Source organism: Antennarius striatus, chromosome 8 (assembly GCF_040054535.1).
Source record: "Antennarius striatus isolate MH-2024 chromosome 8, ASM4005453v1, whole genome shotgun sequence".
Classification (NCBI taxonomy): Eukaryota; Metazoa; Chordata; class Actinopteri; order Lophiiformes; family Antennariidae; genus Antennarius; species Antennarius striatus.
The window spans coordinates 21,542,339-21,558,519 of record NC_090783.1 but is presented as its reverse complement, the minus strand read 5'-3'; the positions used below and the strand labels follow the sequence as shown (position 1 = coordinate 21,558,519).

At 38.0% G+C, this 16,181-nt stretch overlaps 2 protein-coding genes across 2 annotated transcripts in view; one reads left to right on the top strand and one right to left on the bottom strand.

The window, feature by feature from the left end:
* Positions 1 to 10,183, top strand: part of LOC137600172 (phosphoinositide 3-kinase regulatory subunit 6) — a 65,965-nt gene extending 55,782 nt beyond the window's left edge. The window contains exon 20 of the transcript XR_011036911.1: positions 10,153 to 10,183. The gene's annotated coding sequence lies outside the window, so the exon portion shown is untranslated. The remainder of the gene's footprint in view (positions 1 to 10,152) is intronic.
* LOC137600195 (ras-related protein Rap-1b-like) lies at positions 833 to 5,962 on the bottom strand. The gene has a single exon (XM_068321669.1). The coding sequence runs from the start codon at positions 3,240 to 3,242 to the stop codon at positions 2,616 to 2,618; it is 627 nt and encodes a 208-aa protein (XP_068177770.1). The 5' UTR covers positions 3,243 to 5,962; the 3' UTR covers positions 833 to 2,615.
* Positions 10,184 to 16,181: the final 5,998 nt, after the last annotated feature.

Below are 16,181 nucleotides of genomic sequence, written 5' to 3'. Positions count from 1 at the left end.
GCACTGAGATCTGAGAGCTCATGATCGATTTAATTCATCATGCAAGTGTTAAAAATTTAACACATAAGATAAATTAAAATAGATACCTAGTAGATGGTATTTCCACTTCAAATGGACATTTTTGGTGATGAATTACAAATGTAAACTAGGAGTATTATGTTTCTTGATCCATGTTTAATTAAGTCACATTCACACATGTATCTCTCATTGGCCTGTAAATGATGAGTGAATGTATGAATACAACATTCCTACACATGGTTATTTCTCCCCTATTTTTATGGAAGAAGAATAAAGGCTATTACTCTCTGAACAAAATCAAACAGTTTCTATGCAATATACAATTTTTGCTCTGCTTCATTTCATCCAATAGTCTTGTTGAGTTCTGCCCAGGACCCTGAACTTGTTCTAAACGCCTCAGAGTCACTCTAATAGGCTGAGGAGCTTTGACCAAGTCCAAGGGCAAAGACATTGGTTTCCAAACAGTGAGAGGTTTGCCTCACTGTGACTACAATGTGTTCAATGTATAATGATAAATATAGTAAAGGTAGAGAAACTCATCTCACGAGGAAAAAAAAAATCCCGTTAGGTAAAATAAAATATATTTCTTTGTTACAGGATGACAAATCCAATCCGCACACCTTCATCACTATGAAGCTTCTCTGTCTCCCTTCGCAAATGACATACGGCAGAGTGCGGAAGAATGTTTAAATGTGGACTGAAAGAGGAACAGCATGCAAACGTTTACAAAGCTACTTCCTCAAATTAAAACGGGAAGCTTAGTTCTTTCGAATGGAGTGGGGTGTACAGGGGAGGGGGTGGGGGTTTAGTTTGAGGCCTACAACTGTCTATTCCGAGCAGGTTGCATTGAGGAGAACAGTGAACTTTTTTCTCAACAGAATTTTTATTCAATTATTTTGATTCTCATTTCAGTGTAGTTTGCTTACCTTTGACTGTTACCTCTTCCGTCAGCAGAGTTTAACACTCCTTTGTATATTGATTTGCTGCGCGGGCTCTGAAGTTAAAATCATTTTGTGGTGTGATATGAAAAGCATTTTAACTTGTTAACTGTAAGCTAAAGTACGCGGTATGGATCAGAAGGACTTGTCCAGATTGATAACAGATTTCATTATGCATATGCAGTCAGTGGAATCACTCTTGACTGATGATGGATACAAAGAGCACAGACTAAAGCAAGTTAGACCTGAGATTTGAATCAAAAGCAGTGGAAGTTTTGATGAATTTTTTCAAGTATGTAGGTAGAGATCTCATTGAAGGTTTGATGACATCAGTTGGGTGAAGGTAAGATATACACCTGTTGCAGAAAGTGTAATGCATCTATTTTATCCACAGATGGCGACAAAGGTTTAGATACAGTGTGATGTCAAGAGGAAAGATACTGGAAAACAGTGGCGGCTGGCACTTGCTGGCTTATTTTGTCATATTTTGAAATGAAGCAGCACAAAGCAAGTGAATATTTTTTAAAAATAGTTTAAAAAACCAGTTGAATTAATCAGTGTCAGTATTCCACATGCAAATCCTCTTTTTATTGTTCCATGACAGTTTTATCTTCTTTTTTTTCCTGTCTGGAATGATGCTTAGAAAAATCACGTTGCTGAATTCAATGTTCAGAGGGTTTTATGACTGGATGTGAAAAGAAAGTTCGTTCAAAAGTTCCTGTTTTGAAAATAAAAAGACACATTTTCACCTTAACGACAACAATGTAGTATTTGTATGATTTACTGTATATAAAGGGTTCATTACATATATTTGATTTTAATGACTTAACATCTACGGAATGTAATTATTCACTCAAAACTAAAAGGTGCTCAACACATATTTTATGCATCCAGAAACATCAACATCAATAACTTGAAACACGTTTTTGTTTTTTTTGGTGGTTTTATCTTTAATTCCACATTTAGATCCACATCCCATTTTACATTTGTCAAATACAAAACAAAATAGTCATGTGTGAGTATGCCATAATAAATAAAATAATCCATATTAAAAAAAAAAAAAAAACCAACAACAAGAAAAAACACATGTAATGGTTATTTCAAAAATGAAAAGTGCATTAGCCGTTTACATTTGTATTTCACCACTCAAAACAAGAATGGGCATACTCGATGGCAAAATGGAAAAGCATACAAAAAAGTGTAAACATTATGTGCTACAGTCCAATAATGAAACGCAACATTTTCACATACCACAGTACATATACACCCTTCTCAGTAAACTTGGTAGTATTCTTAATATCATGATACAACTGAATATTTTATTTTCAAATCCCAAAGCTATACATTGATCTAAACACCAGCAGCATTTCAACAAATAAGCCTTAACAGTATCACGCCAACACCTGTAATTATGCATCTCCCACACGTCCCCCTTCTCTTCACATTCAGTCTCAACACGTTTCACTCTTCGGTTTTGTTTTCCTCTGAATTGCAAACAGTGAATTGTCTGTGGGTCCATTATCACAAAATCAACTTCACCTTTGCACAACCTGTCAGGCTTCTCTCTATACTTCTGTGTCCAACTGAAAAGTATAGCCTTCCTTCTTTTATGTCCTTCCCTTCATGAAACAAAAGAGACCTTCTGTTCTTAGTCTCCCATTATGAGAGAAGACAGCTGTTGGTCTTGTTCATAGGCGGCCGGAAGTTGAGGTCTTTTGGAAATGTTTCCCTTCGTCTGCGGAGAGCAGGGCTGAGCCTGCTGGGAAGGTTCACCTGCTGCAGCAGCTCTTTAAAAACCTCCATCACGTTGGCATTCTCCTTTGCTGAAGCTTCCAGGTAACTGCTGTTCCAGTGCATCTCTACAGTTGACAACACATCCTTGTTGGACACCTGGCGTTCCTCCTCTCGGTCCACTTTGTTCCCTACCACCACTATTGGAGTGTACTTATCTTCCTTGATCTCCAGAATCTCATCTCGGAGGCTCTTGACAGCCTCCAGCGATTCTGGGTCATCCACAGCGTACACAAGTGCAAACGCATCGCTGTTTTGGATGGAGAGCTTGCGCATGGCTGGGAAGGAGTAGCTACCGCTGGTGTCTAGGATCTCCACTGTGATTTTGACCCCACCAATATCGTACTCCTTCCTGTGCAGCTCCTCTACTGTGCGCCGGTGTTTGGGATCAAATGTATCTTGGAGGAAACGCTGAATAAGGGCTGTTTTGCCAACCCCTGCTGCCCCCAGAAACACTAGTCGTACCTGGGTCTTCTCCTTTACCTCCAGAGACATTTTGTTTTGATATTCTGAACAAAAAATAACAAAAGAAATGTCCCAAAATCAAAAATTTGGTAAAGATCAACTATTAATTTCACCTATAGCTGATTTAATTATCTACCTACTTTTCCTTTTCTTGTGTGTTGTCTTATTGAGCTTCTTGTCTTGCTTTTCTCATTTATTTAATCTGGCAGTAGCTGTCAATAGAAGCTTGTTCAAATGCTTAGTGGATGCTCTTCTGTCTCTGATGCAGCGCACGCTGCCTTTTATACCTGTTTTGGGAAGCGAGCTTCCTCTCTCTTCTGCAGCGGCAACCAATCCGCAGAAGGCAGCCATGTGAAGTGTGTCATCCAGCCAATGATGGACAGAGTATGTAAATCAATGTACAGGAAAAAAGGAGGCAATATCTGGAAGTGACTAAAAAAGCAAGCAGAGCGTAGAAAATGTTTGCTTTTTGATTAGTGATCTGATTATAATGTCAGACGGTCACAGAGTGCTTCAAATGGCGTGAATCATTGTGCCTTCATTAGTGAAATCTCTTTTAATAATTTGTGCGGCCAATGGATGATGAATCTTTGCATTCCATCATTTGCTCATATAATGTTGCATCTACTTTTATTGGCCAAGGATGTTGTTAAAAATGTCACTGTTTCTCCATGATCTGCAACAGAAAAAAAATTTCTGTATGCAAGTTGTTGTTAGAGTAGCTTGTATATCACTCATTCATTTCCTGTATCCATAAGACTCTAATTAGATGTGACCCATTGCCTGTAACTATCTGAGAATGAGTTAGTTCTAGACGAACGAGCCTGACTCGTGATCCTCCTGAACATCCCCTGAGACTATCCTTGTCTCACAGACTGCGCCTTTCCCTGCCTTGTTAAGTTAAGGCAACAGGGTGGAACTACGATAAGCCACAGGGAACACTATAACCACATGCACCCACACACCGTTTCCCCAGAGGGCTGTTTAAAGTGAGGGTGATGGAGCAAAACTAAATTAGGTGGAATTATTAGCTGCTGGCTTCACAGTCCTGATCTAGTGAGGAATTTGAATCGTGATTTGTGAGGTGATGTGTGATCCAGTGAAGTATGAACTGAAATGAAAATGAAAAGCTGGTACCCAAAATCAAGCCAAATTCAAATAAACGTCAATAAAATAAAATAAAGAGCATCACAGCTAACTCTTTGTGGCACTATCTAATTATTCTCTAAACCAAGTGTTTAACTAATACACACCAATCTACATGGAGCTGATTCACCTGTATTGACAGAGCAGAGTTGGAGATTTGAGCCTAAACTGTATTGTAAAACTTCTTTTGTGATCCAGACCAGTTACTGCCTGTGTTTTTTATTTGACTTACCTTTTTGTAAAAAGGCTTTAACACGTTTAGTTCTGTAATGAGATGCATCATCATCATCCTGAAAAACTACTTAGTTATTGTCGAACTCAGTTTCTATGTGTAGAATATGGAAGGTGTTCAAGATACGAGTGCATTTACCACTCGTATGTTTGTGTAGGTTCTCAGTCATTCAGGTCAGTTCAGAACTGAAGAAGCAACTTGGATAAGAGGTGAAATGTCTTTAACAAACCTTTGGCAAGTCCTGTTGATTCTTGTTTGCTTTTCTTGATTCACTGTTGAGGTAATGATTGATACCTGCCCTTGTTTTTTTACCAAAATGTGTGACAAAACTGTCTTTGGCACCAGAAAAAGCGTCCAGCCTCATCTCTTTGGCCAATGCAGATTTGTGATTCGTCGCTAAATATCACCTTCATCCAGTCGGCAACAGTTTGTGATTTCCTCTCAGTATTTTGTCTTCTGTTAAAGTGTTGGTGCTTTCTCTTGGATTTTCTATATGTAATTCCCATTTCATTCCATTGATCAAAAAGTTTTATCCCAAACCTTGACTCCTGTTTCCTTGCCATTGTTCCAACTCTGTTGTATGGACCTTTTTAATCAGGCAATATAATTTTTTGTATTTATGGGAAAGAATATGAAGATTCTCATCCATCCAGGACATGGCTTTCCACAGGCGCCTAAATCAATCCACTAGAAAGTTGCTTGAATTTGAATTTCATGGATTTCTACAAGTCCCTGAATGGAGACCGGTTTCAAATTGTTCCTCTGTCTCCTAAAGTTAACCGCCTATCTGCTTATTTTACACACTGCTCCGTTTCCAGTGTGTTTGTGTGAATGGAATCTTTGTAAAACCATTCATGTCGGTACCCAAATTGATTTCTTAATGTTTTTTTTTTTTTTTTTTTGCAGACCAACTGGTCAAATGTCACATCTTTAGTTTACTTTGGGTTAAAGAGGAAAAGAAGAAACTTATAATACCATAGTACCCCATCTGTGTTTCAAGCCAAGGGGATTGATAATTAAAATACTGTATGTCTTCATCTGAAATAGATGTGCCTGTGGCTCTGAGAGGCTTGTGTTTTCTTGGGATGACCTTTCCTCTGTGTATTGATGAAAAGTGGCCTGTGTCATGGCCTCTGGACCTGAATGTCTGCATCCGTACTCTTTCGGGGTAACATGTGCGCTTCATAAGCATCTTGTCAAGATGATGCCACAGCATGATGATGTTCAAGTCTGACAGATGCCAAATATAAATGTTCCCCTATCTGAGAATGATCCTTCACTGCTCCTGTCCTTGTTAAATATGAAAAGGTTAAGAATTAATTAAGACATTTTAATGTATGATGGATTATATGTTCTTATATAAAATGTTTTTCCCCACCAGTCCAATTCTTCAATGTACCTTTCTAATTTAATAAACCGCAGTATGTTATTTTCAGTTTTATGATGTGGTAATGTTAAGTAAAATGCAAATTTCGATTTAGAAATACTTTAGACGTTTCAGATGGTATGACCAAAGCCAACTAAATGATAATGTATTGTTTTGAAATTGATGGGAATATGTAAAAACAACAGAAAACAAACAAACAAAAAAACAAGGCAAGTTGTACACTTCATTTACATAGTAACTGGCAGGATTTGAAGACATAATGGAACATTTTTAAACATGAGAGACAGTCATTTGCATACAGGACACAATGTTCTAACCAAATGGAAACAGTTATTAAGTAGAGGCACACCTGCTGATAGATTTCACAATAGGAAATCTATAAAACTCTCCACATCCAGTGGAGCACAACCTTGGAGTTATCAGGACCCTGCAACACAACAAATTACCCACCAGTACCCAAGGCCAAGGAAAATAACAAAAACACCAGAAAGGGGCACTGAAAACTCACGGATAACCTGATTGGATGTTTGTAAAAGGTCACATAAGATCCAGAAAGGGGAATAATAATAAATTAGCATGAGTGGCTCATGCCCATTACCTCTATTAGCATACAAAAAGCTCAGTGAAACTTGTATATTTCAACAACCCCCCCTTTGACACCCCCCTGACACTCCCATCGACAATCGTTGAGGAGCCACATGAATCTCCACAATGGTCGTTGCATTACAAACGGCGCTGACCTCACCTCACAGAGGTTAGGAAGCTGATGCAACACCGACCAGAACTGTCACTGGATGTGACAGGTGAATTGTCTGATTACATTATTTCTTTACAAAAACCACAAACATATGTTTGCTGCTTTACCTGAAGGTCAACTGAGGTTGAAGCACTTCCACGTTTCTACAGATCAGAAAGAAAGTATTACTGTAATGTTACCTAGTAGTTTTTGTATATGTAAATGTATTCAACTTTATTTTTCCTGTAGGAAATTGTTAGTCCACTCTGACACACACTGGTGGTTAGTCACATGTGCATACAGACCGGGTATATATATATATATATATATATATATATATATATATATATATATATATATATATATATACACGTACGTACTGTACGTATTTGTGTGTATATAACTTTTCTATATATTTACTTTCAGATTTGAGGCAGTGAAGCACTATATCACCTGATTTTAAGAATATTCACAGATTAGCCTTGTTACCTTAGGCTGCACTTCTTCATCCTCAGCTGCCCTGTTTTACATTGCAAACATTCAAATGTATGCTTGACTTATTTTCTCTCCAGCTTACATCTGTCTACCTTTTTGGAACAAAGCAATCATTGCTTCAATGGGCATTTATTGAATGGCTTTTTTTCTTTCTTTTTCTCTTTTTTTTACAGAAAAAGAGTTGCTTCAAAAAAACAGTATGAGGATAAAGTGAAACCATCTTTAGCAACAGCATCAAATTAATTTTCAGTGCATTTTGATCACACACAGGGATATTTCAGACTATGGGATTCCTGCTTGCCAATATACTCTTGGCACCGTAATTATAGAAAGTGAACCCTCTCAACATCTCAGCTGAGAGGTCAAGGGGGGGGGTTACAAAAAAAATGAAACGGAAGTTTAATTTAACAGACACCCATCTATCCTGTTCATGCAGTAAATGTGTATGCTGCCTCTCCACATAAGGATTGCTCAGGGCCAATGACCATCATGAAACACACTGACAGTGTCCTCTCAGGAAACAGAAAAAAGAAAAAAAAATCCAAAAACATTACTGTGTCTGAATTCAGGGTGATGCTGAATGTGAGCTGCACATAGAAGAGTAACTACACATAAGCTTCTGTGGTTTGAAAAAAAAAACTATGGCATTAGGGCATTATGGTAATAAGCTACAGCTTCAGAATGCTGATTCCTAGTGGAACATCCCCAGGTGATCAGTAGATGCAGACATGGTGGAGGATGGGGGTCTGGAGAAAGGAAGAGGGGGGAATGCTGCAGGAATGGAAGCTTTTATTTAAACCTTTTTTAACTTCTCCACAGCAGATGTATAAGCCCTCAAGTGACTGAGGGCTTATTAAGGTGTCACTGATGAGAAACACTTGCTTACTGAGCTAAATGGTTTAATACGCAGGGCAAATGCATCAGAATTTTTAATGAATTCTAGCAATCAGGAGCGTATGTTCCTGACTAAGCTGTTTACACCCCATATATGAGTGAAAATAGGATTATATTACATTTGTGAGAAATATACCTTTAATCTTGTTCTTATGAATAAAATTACTTTGTCCAATTTTACCCATAAGACTTTTAATTTCTTTGGCCTTTGGTACTTTTAACATTTCGAGTCAGACTCAAAACTCTTCATTGCAACTGCTATTAGTTTTTGTTATGCTATGAGAGCTTCCCTGGGAAATTAAGATGCATTTAACTTTAATTAACTCATCAGTCAAACATTAGCAAGCACCACTTCAAATTGTAAGTCTTAATCAAGCACCTCAGGTTTTATCTTCATTTAAAAGATGGACACACGGCACACAAGTAGACAGCTCAGTATCGTGGTTCTTTTCCAAATGTGTGGATTAATTTTTCCTGCATTTTAATCATTGTGTTGCTGTGAAAGTGATGTGGTGCAGAGAGGTTTCTGAAATGGCTGAAGTCCTCTTCACATCAGTGTGCTTGCTTCATAAATGAATGTACCTGTTTAAGAGGACAAAGAGTGAACGAGAAAGTCAGGGACTACAACAATGCAGTTTCATTTGATGGTCTGCCAGAGTAACTGCGAAAGGTAAGTTAGCAGAAAATTGGGTTTACACACACACACGATATTTGCATATGGAACTGGTTTACAATAGAGTGAAGAGCCAGTTTTGAGGCAGTGTATTCCTTTGTGTTTCATAGAATTCATTAAAACAAAAAAAGTTTGAAGCGTGATATCGTGAGATGAACTCCTTTCCAGTTGAACGACCTCTCAGTCGTTTAGAGAGGCGAGCTATTTGGCAACATGGTGGAGACAAACAGTTTTCCAAGTTGTCGGACTCGACAGTGATCCTTATAAAGAACTGAAGAACCGTATAAACATTAAAATGACTGTAGATCCTAAATATCTTCCGCCAACAGTAACCTGAAGATGAGATTTCTGGATTGACCTACAATGAGTTCCTCCACATGAACTTCTTAGACGATTTCTTGATGTCATATGTGCAACAACAGATCAACATTGCAGGGCCTGGATTCCAGTTGTCTTATGTCTTCTTTAGCTTGCAACAGTCTGTGAGATTTCTTGCGGAATCTCTGTATTGCAAATCATACAATAGCTCTTTCCAATGTTTGAAGGGATATCAAGTTGAACACTAAGAGGTTTATGCCACTTTGACTGAAACTCCAAAAATTTCCTGTTGCTGTGGCACCACATGGTTACTATTTTATTTTCAACTGAGGGTTGTAATTTACATTTAATAACTGCTGTTTGATGAAAATTCAAATCGCTTCTGGTCATTGTTTGAAGGTACTGCTGAAGAGCTTTTGGGAAGCACGAGGCTCAGATTTGTACTTTATGAGTCTAGATGCATCTGTTCATGTGTGAGTCAGCCGTCGGATGGCTTGTCGGTCCATATTTTGGCTATACTGTAAGTGTGACAGCTGGGAGAATGGTCATGCCACATTGAATTGGATTTGTTACAGTGGCTGTTCCAAGGCAAAGTTCAATATGATGAAACTGAAAATGTGGAGGAACCCAAAAAAAGTTGAAGATATGTGTCCTACGGGCATTTACATCCTACAGGCTCACGTGACTCACAAGAGGGGCAAATTAACCACAGACACCCGAGATTCAAAAATCATATTTTTATCCCTGAAGATGTGGTAGAAAGTAGCTTCAAGAGGACACAAGCCAGTGTCTTATTGTGCTGGCCCCAAGCCCGGATAAATACAGAGGGTTGTGTCAGGAAGGGCATCCGACGTAAAACTTTTGCCAAATCAAACATACCGGATCGGTCAAGGCCTGGGTTAACAACGACCGCCATCTGTGCTGTTGACCTACAGGGTTCCGGTGGAAACTGGACAACTGTTGGTTGAAGAAGGAGAGGTGGAAAGTGTGTTCGTAGGAAGACAGAGAAGAGGAACGCCAAGGGTATAGGACTGAGAGGTAGAACTATGACAGGAAAAGGTAGAGAGTTGGTTGACATGATGCAGAGGAGGAAGGTAGACATACTGTGTGTCCAGGAGACCAGGTGGAAAGATAGCAAGGCTAGAAGTTCAAGTTGTTCTATCATGGTGTAGATAGGAAAAGAAATTGAAACATGACATGAACTCTTACTTAAAGACTCAGTGTAGTCATTAATGCATTTAGTTAAAAAAAATGTATTGCGAGCATATTTGAAAAGATTTCAATCTTTTTATGACTTTTCTGTCTGAAAAAATGTCAAATGATTATCAGCCAAACTTTTTCAAGTTAACCGTTACTGCTGACCTACATATTTCACGATTGAGTTTAATATGTTTCACACGGTTCCAAAGGTCTTACTGAATAACGTGTCCTCGTCATAGTCCACTTTCCACATTTAATTTGGTTTATTTTTATAGCCTATTATTAAAGCAGTGAAGTACACTGAGGTGATATCATACTATCATTATGTTAATTGTGCATGTTGCATGCAAAATTGACCTGAGTGTCGTTTGGTGGACTCACTGAATGAAGCATATCTAGGGCACTGTGTCATTGCCATGGACATTTCACTCATTCTACACAGTAAGCTATGGTTATAATGAACAGTGTGTTTTGAATTACTTTTTCTTTATCACAGAATTTACTAATTACAGTACTTGTCTGTTTGTGCTTGGATAGCTCGAAGTAAAAATTGCCAGATTTCATTGCTGTTCTTTGCAAGGAAGGCCAAACCCATTTGTTTCTCCAAGGATTTCCTGTTGAATACATTACCTTTAGTGATTAAAACCTATCCCCAACCAAATTTGCACAGGAAGTACATCCGGACAGGCTGAAATTTAATTGGAGTCAACATACTCAAGCACAGTTATTAACATCAACCCTCTATTTTACCCAAAGGAGGCATTTTCGACTGGTATATATCCAATTTTTTTTTTTTACGATCACTTATTCTTTGCATTGTTATTTGAGTTTATCCAACTGGGCATTGGACATGGTGCACCTTAAGCAGGTTGCAATATCAACACAAGCTTGACACTCAAACATTCAAGCTCACATCCATACCTATGATCAATTTTGTAATCGGGAAACCCATGGAGGTATAGGGTGAACATGTAAACACCAAAACCACCACAGTGTGGATGCAGAAGTACAAACCCTTCTTCCTGTGAGCTGAATACTGATCTCTGATTACCATTCCGCCCCTGAGACAGTCAATGACCCATTTTTTTCTGGATTGACATTATAAAAGCAAACATCAGAGTACTCCCAATGTTCCTGTTTAATTAGGCAGGAGACATGATGACTCAGCATTGTATCACATCATGCCAAGTGTGTGATAATCTGTCCTATTTTTATGGGTGTATGTTTCCACTGTTTAGACCTGGGCATAAGCAGTGACCCAAAGCAATGTTGGTTGTTGTTGCCAGTGGATCAATTTCTAATTGGGGTCAGTTTTGTGACCCCAGCCTTTAATTATTTTAAGCACAAGTCCAACAATTAGGATATAAATTTCAATATTTAAAATGTCTTTTTTTAAAAATGACTTCAATGTTTATAGTTTTTTTTAATCAACTTACAGTATTACCTTTAATAATATGTATCAAGTACTGACAGTGTTTTCTTTTCACAGAATAAAATGCTTACAGTTATCTTTACAGGTGCTGAACATATAAATGTCCACATTTATCAGTTGAATGTCTATTTTTTGACTCTTTCTAAAATTGTGCTTGATAAAAATAATCATTTATAATTAAGATTGCTGTTAAATTTTAGTTCTTCAGACAACCAGTTGACAGGATCAATTAGGTTGTTAGTAAAATAATAAATAATTAACTATTAAATAAGCACAATGTTATTATTGAAGCAATTTATCATTATTATTTAAAAAATGAATACAGGGCACCACCCTGGAAACGGAACAAATAACCAAATGCTATACAAGTCTAAAGTCTCAGCTAGCAAATGGAGACCTAACAGACAAAGAGACAACAGGACTTTCTGGTAAGCATTAACTGTAGAATAAAACCATCAAATGGTGAGTGCGGTTGATTTTTTTTTTTTACTTTAACTTTATATTTTGTCATTGGCAATCAGTGGAAAGCAGAAATATTACTGCGGTGTCATTATCATAGTGTCAGATTTACAGTACGCTCTCTTTCCTTGCGGCGAATACGCTCCAGGAGCCACACGCGATTAACAAATTCCGCGAAAGAGCAACAAATTATCATTATTTACGGTAATTTAAATGTTTATGACCCTCCCCATACTGATATTAAACCAGCTTCTATTTGCATTTCCTTTTCCCACACTCTTAATGACAGTTTAAAGCAATTTTGTGTCTCACGTAAGTCCGAGACTCAAGGAACAAGCGCACTTCCGGATGCTTTATCAAGGTTTAAGTGAGCTGCAATGTAAACTCCAACATTACAATAAGGGACCAAAGAACACTGTGGTATTTTGATAGTGAAGAAGTCCCAAGATGGACGGGGATCAAGATTAGGTGGCAGTCAAACACCCCAGAGTCACTTAGTACACGAAACAGCTCAACACTTAGTTTTCCAAATGTTATACAAAATTCTTTTTCATGTAATTTTGTGTTACAAAGCCTCTCTTAGCTGGCGTGAAACACTGAAGGATGTGCTGTCAGTATCTGTTGACCTGAACATATGAATGAATGCATGCTACTTTTCAAACTTTTCCTGTTACTGTCTGTTTTAGTTACGTTCTGTCTTTAATCTGTCACTATATTGTACTTTTACCAGATCCTCTAGGACAGGACACAGTTTTGATTTCATAAATAATTCTTTTGAAGCTATAAAATTTCACTTTAGCGAGCGTTTCCTCTGTTTTCTATGTAAGAGGCCTCAGCTCTACTCATAACAACTCAGTGGAAGCAAGAATACTGCAGATGACAACTTCCACCAAAAGGATATCGTCCTGTTGCTTGCAGGCATGCATTTCATTCTCTGTAAGATTCAAACAGTTTGTTTTTCACCATCTGTCTTACTGTCTTTAATTTAACCTAAATCATTGCCCTTCCTGCAACCTCGACTCAGCAGGATGGAATTGCTTATGCATGCATGCCAACGTTAATTGAGTAAAACATGCAAATGATTAATAAGCTTATTGAAGATTGAAAGCTATGAATAGCTTCTTTTAATTGTATAAAAACAAACTGTCCATTGGTCACTCCTTTTATTATGTCCTTTTAATATGTGTTTGTGTATTGTGTGCCCTGCTATGCATGAGTTCACATACGTGTGTGTGTGTGTGTATGTGTGTGTGTGGTGAGTCTGTCTGCTGGAAAGTCCTTTTTAAAAGCAGGCCTGTGCTATCGTGAGAGTTCCCCAGCAATGAATCACTGACTACTTTGCTCTAATTGCTGTGTGGGGTGAGACAACAAGGTGAGACGTTTAATCACTAACTAGGTTCTCCATGTATTTCTCCAACCGTCCACAATGTTCTACATTAGAGTTGCCCTTTCCGGAAAGCCTGATTCCACAAATTGGAATTCCCTACATCTCCGTCGGGAAAGCACATTTTATTGAATTAAAATGCCTTCGCTGTTTAGCAACGCCAATCGCTGCTTTCTGGACGGTAACTATATTAAGTACATCTAACCATGTGCGTCAACTCATGTAACTAACAGCACAAAATGATTGATTAGCTGAACACACACTTTATTTGTATCTCGTCTCATTACTTTCTTTGGTTTGGTAAGTTTTACTAGAGCCTATCCAGCTGACACAGAATTCGCCCTGGATAAGATAAGATAAGATAAGATAAGGATAGAATTTAGTTGTAAGGGAAATTGTTTCTATGTTGCTCCATACAGTTACAGAAAAATACACAAAACAATCAAAACCTAAATATAAATGAATACACTGACCAGAATAGAATAAGGTGACAATAACAACAACACAAATTAAAACAGAGGACAAAATAGGTGAAAAAGAGAATAGAGGACGACACTGGACACCACCGGGTGAGACAGTCGCAGCAAAGTTATACAGACATTTAAGGGTTAAACATTTAAGGAGTCTCCTGAGGAGAAACATTTGTTCAGTATGACAGATCGCTAGTTCATCACTGGTCTACCGATGCTAATAAAAAAGCCAAACATCCATCCATGGCTTTGTTTCTGTCTTTTCTAGGAAAGCAGGCGGGGTGTGTTTCACTGTATGTGGACTTGTATCTGGATTGTCTCATGCTATATTATTCCCTTTACATGGCAGTATTCTTGACAGGTAAGCTGTCAGTGGCAGTTGAAGGGAACAGCCTCCTGGGCATCCATGTGCTAACCAGTCATATACAGTTGTGTAACACTGTCACTCCCCTTAATTTTAACTCATCATCCTCTCATTCAGTCTCACTGGAAAAAGACAATGGGCAGCACGCATGTTTTTTCTGATTCCCTACTGCTGCAAATAAACCTTATCCATATCCATCACAACTGAAACTGCATTTAACTGCTTGACTGTGCATTTTTGAAAAATAAAATTATATATATATATATATGCATATATACACGTATAAACCTGTCCTTATCTATTTATTCATGGAAAGGAACAGACCAAAAAGTGCATGTCTAATCTTAAAATAATGAACTCTAATGAGAATTCAGAGCTGAATGCATGATGGTGCTTCGGCTTTAATACGTGAATATATGATTTCATAAATAGTAGTCTGCTCAGCGACTGGAAAATATTCACAGAGGACATCATGTATGAGATGATCTTGTTTTAGAACATTAAAATCCTCTTTTTCCTTTACACTGCACCATTTTCCCACATGAATAATTTTGCTGTTTCTATATTGCTTCTCAACTTATTAGGCACATCTTTTTGCCTTATTCATAAATGTGTACTACAAATATTCTGGCAAACAATGTCATTACAGACAATGAATGGGCTCTACAGAGAGTAGATGACCTGGGCTGGATTGTGATGCTAAATCATATAGAAAGGTTTGTGATCAGTCATGATTCATAAACACTATATTTTATTTGAGAAGTTGTAACAAAAGGATGCAAAAGCCTTTTATAAGTGATGTGGCTCTAAGAGCGGTGAAGAGGTGAAGCAAAGAGTGTCCTTTAAAATTACCTTCTTTTTTATTTTAAATGCCGACAATATCTGTGAAGCTTAAAGGTAGACATAAATACTGTATGTATCCCTGGTGTGTGTTTGCATGCACATCGGCAGTGTGTAGTTGCACACAATAAAACGTTGTAGTGAGACACAACATTTGGAGATCACATCACATCAATACATTGTTTGGTTCAGCGTGAATACATTGAGCTACCCATCCAATTTGATGGCAGAGTATTATGTTGTCCTTGAAAACAACACGCCCTGCGGGGCCTCTTCACACCTCGCTTACGGAAAGCTTACTGATATTCTTAAAAACACCATTGATTGAAAAAACAGATGCGCGATAAAGGAAACATATGAAGGAATCAGTTTCCTACATGTGATTCTACACACAAAGACCAGCGCACACACATACACACACACACGTACACACACCCAATGCTTTGACCTCGATTCTGTCTCCCTCTCTATAATTTCTCCCTCTGATTATCCTTATTTTTTTCTGTTCATCTTCTATTTCTACCTCCTAAACACTGAGGCTCCATCCATTATACGGATTATTATTACTCTAAAGACCTCACACAGATGATGAGGCAGACAGAAGTTGACATTCTGGCCTCTGCGCTCGACCTTTAAGATTACTTCATCTGAAATCAGTCATCTAATACGGTTTATGGGAGTTCCTACATATCTTGGTGCAGAAAACATTTTTGCCAACATAAAGAGTTGGATTTCACAATGCTGTCCTTATCTTGTCTCATGACTTGTCTGTTGAAATGCTTCCCTGCTCCTCTGTGGGTTGGGTTAAAGCTTGATTTCAGTTACAAGTACCTCAAATGGCCCCAAAGGCAAAAAGAAACAATCAGGAGCATCTGACAGGATGGAGATGTCACTGAGCCTTTTAAGATGAATGGTCTGTCCCACTTGGTGTGATCTGGG

Bases quoted from the DNA above. Each gene is read 5' to 3' on its own strand.
- LOC137600195 (XM_068321669.1), bottom strand. From the start codon at position 3,242: ATGTCTCTGGAGGTAAAGGAGAAGACCCAGGTACGACTAGTGTTTCTG.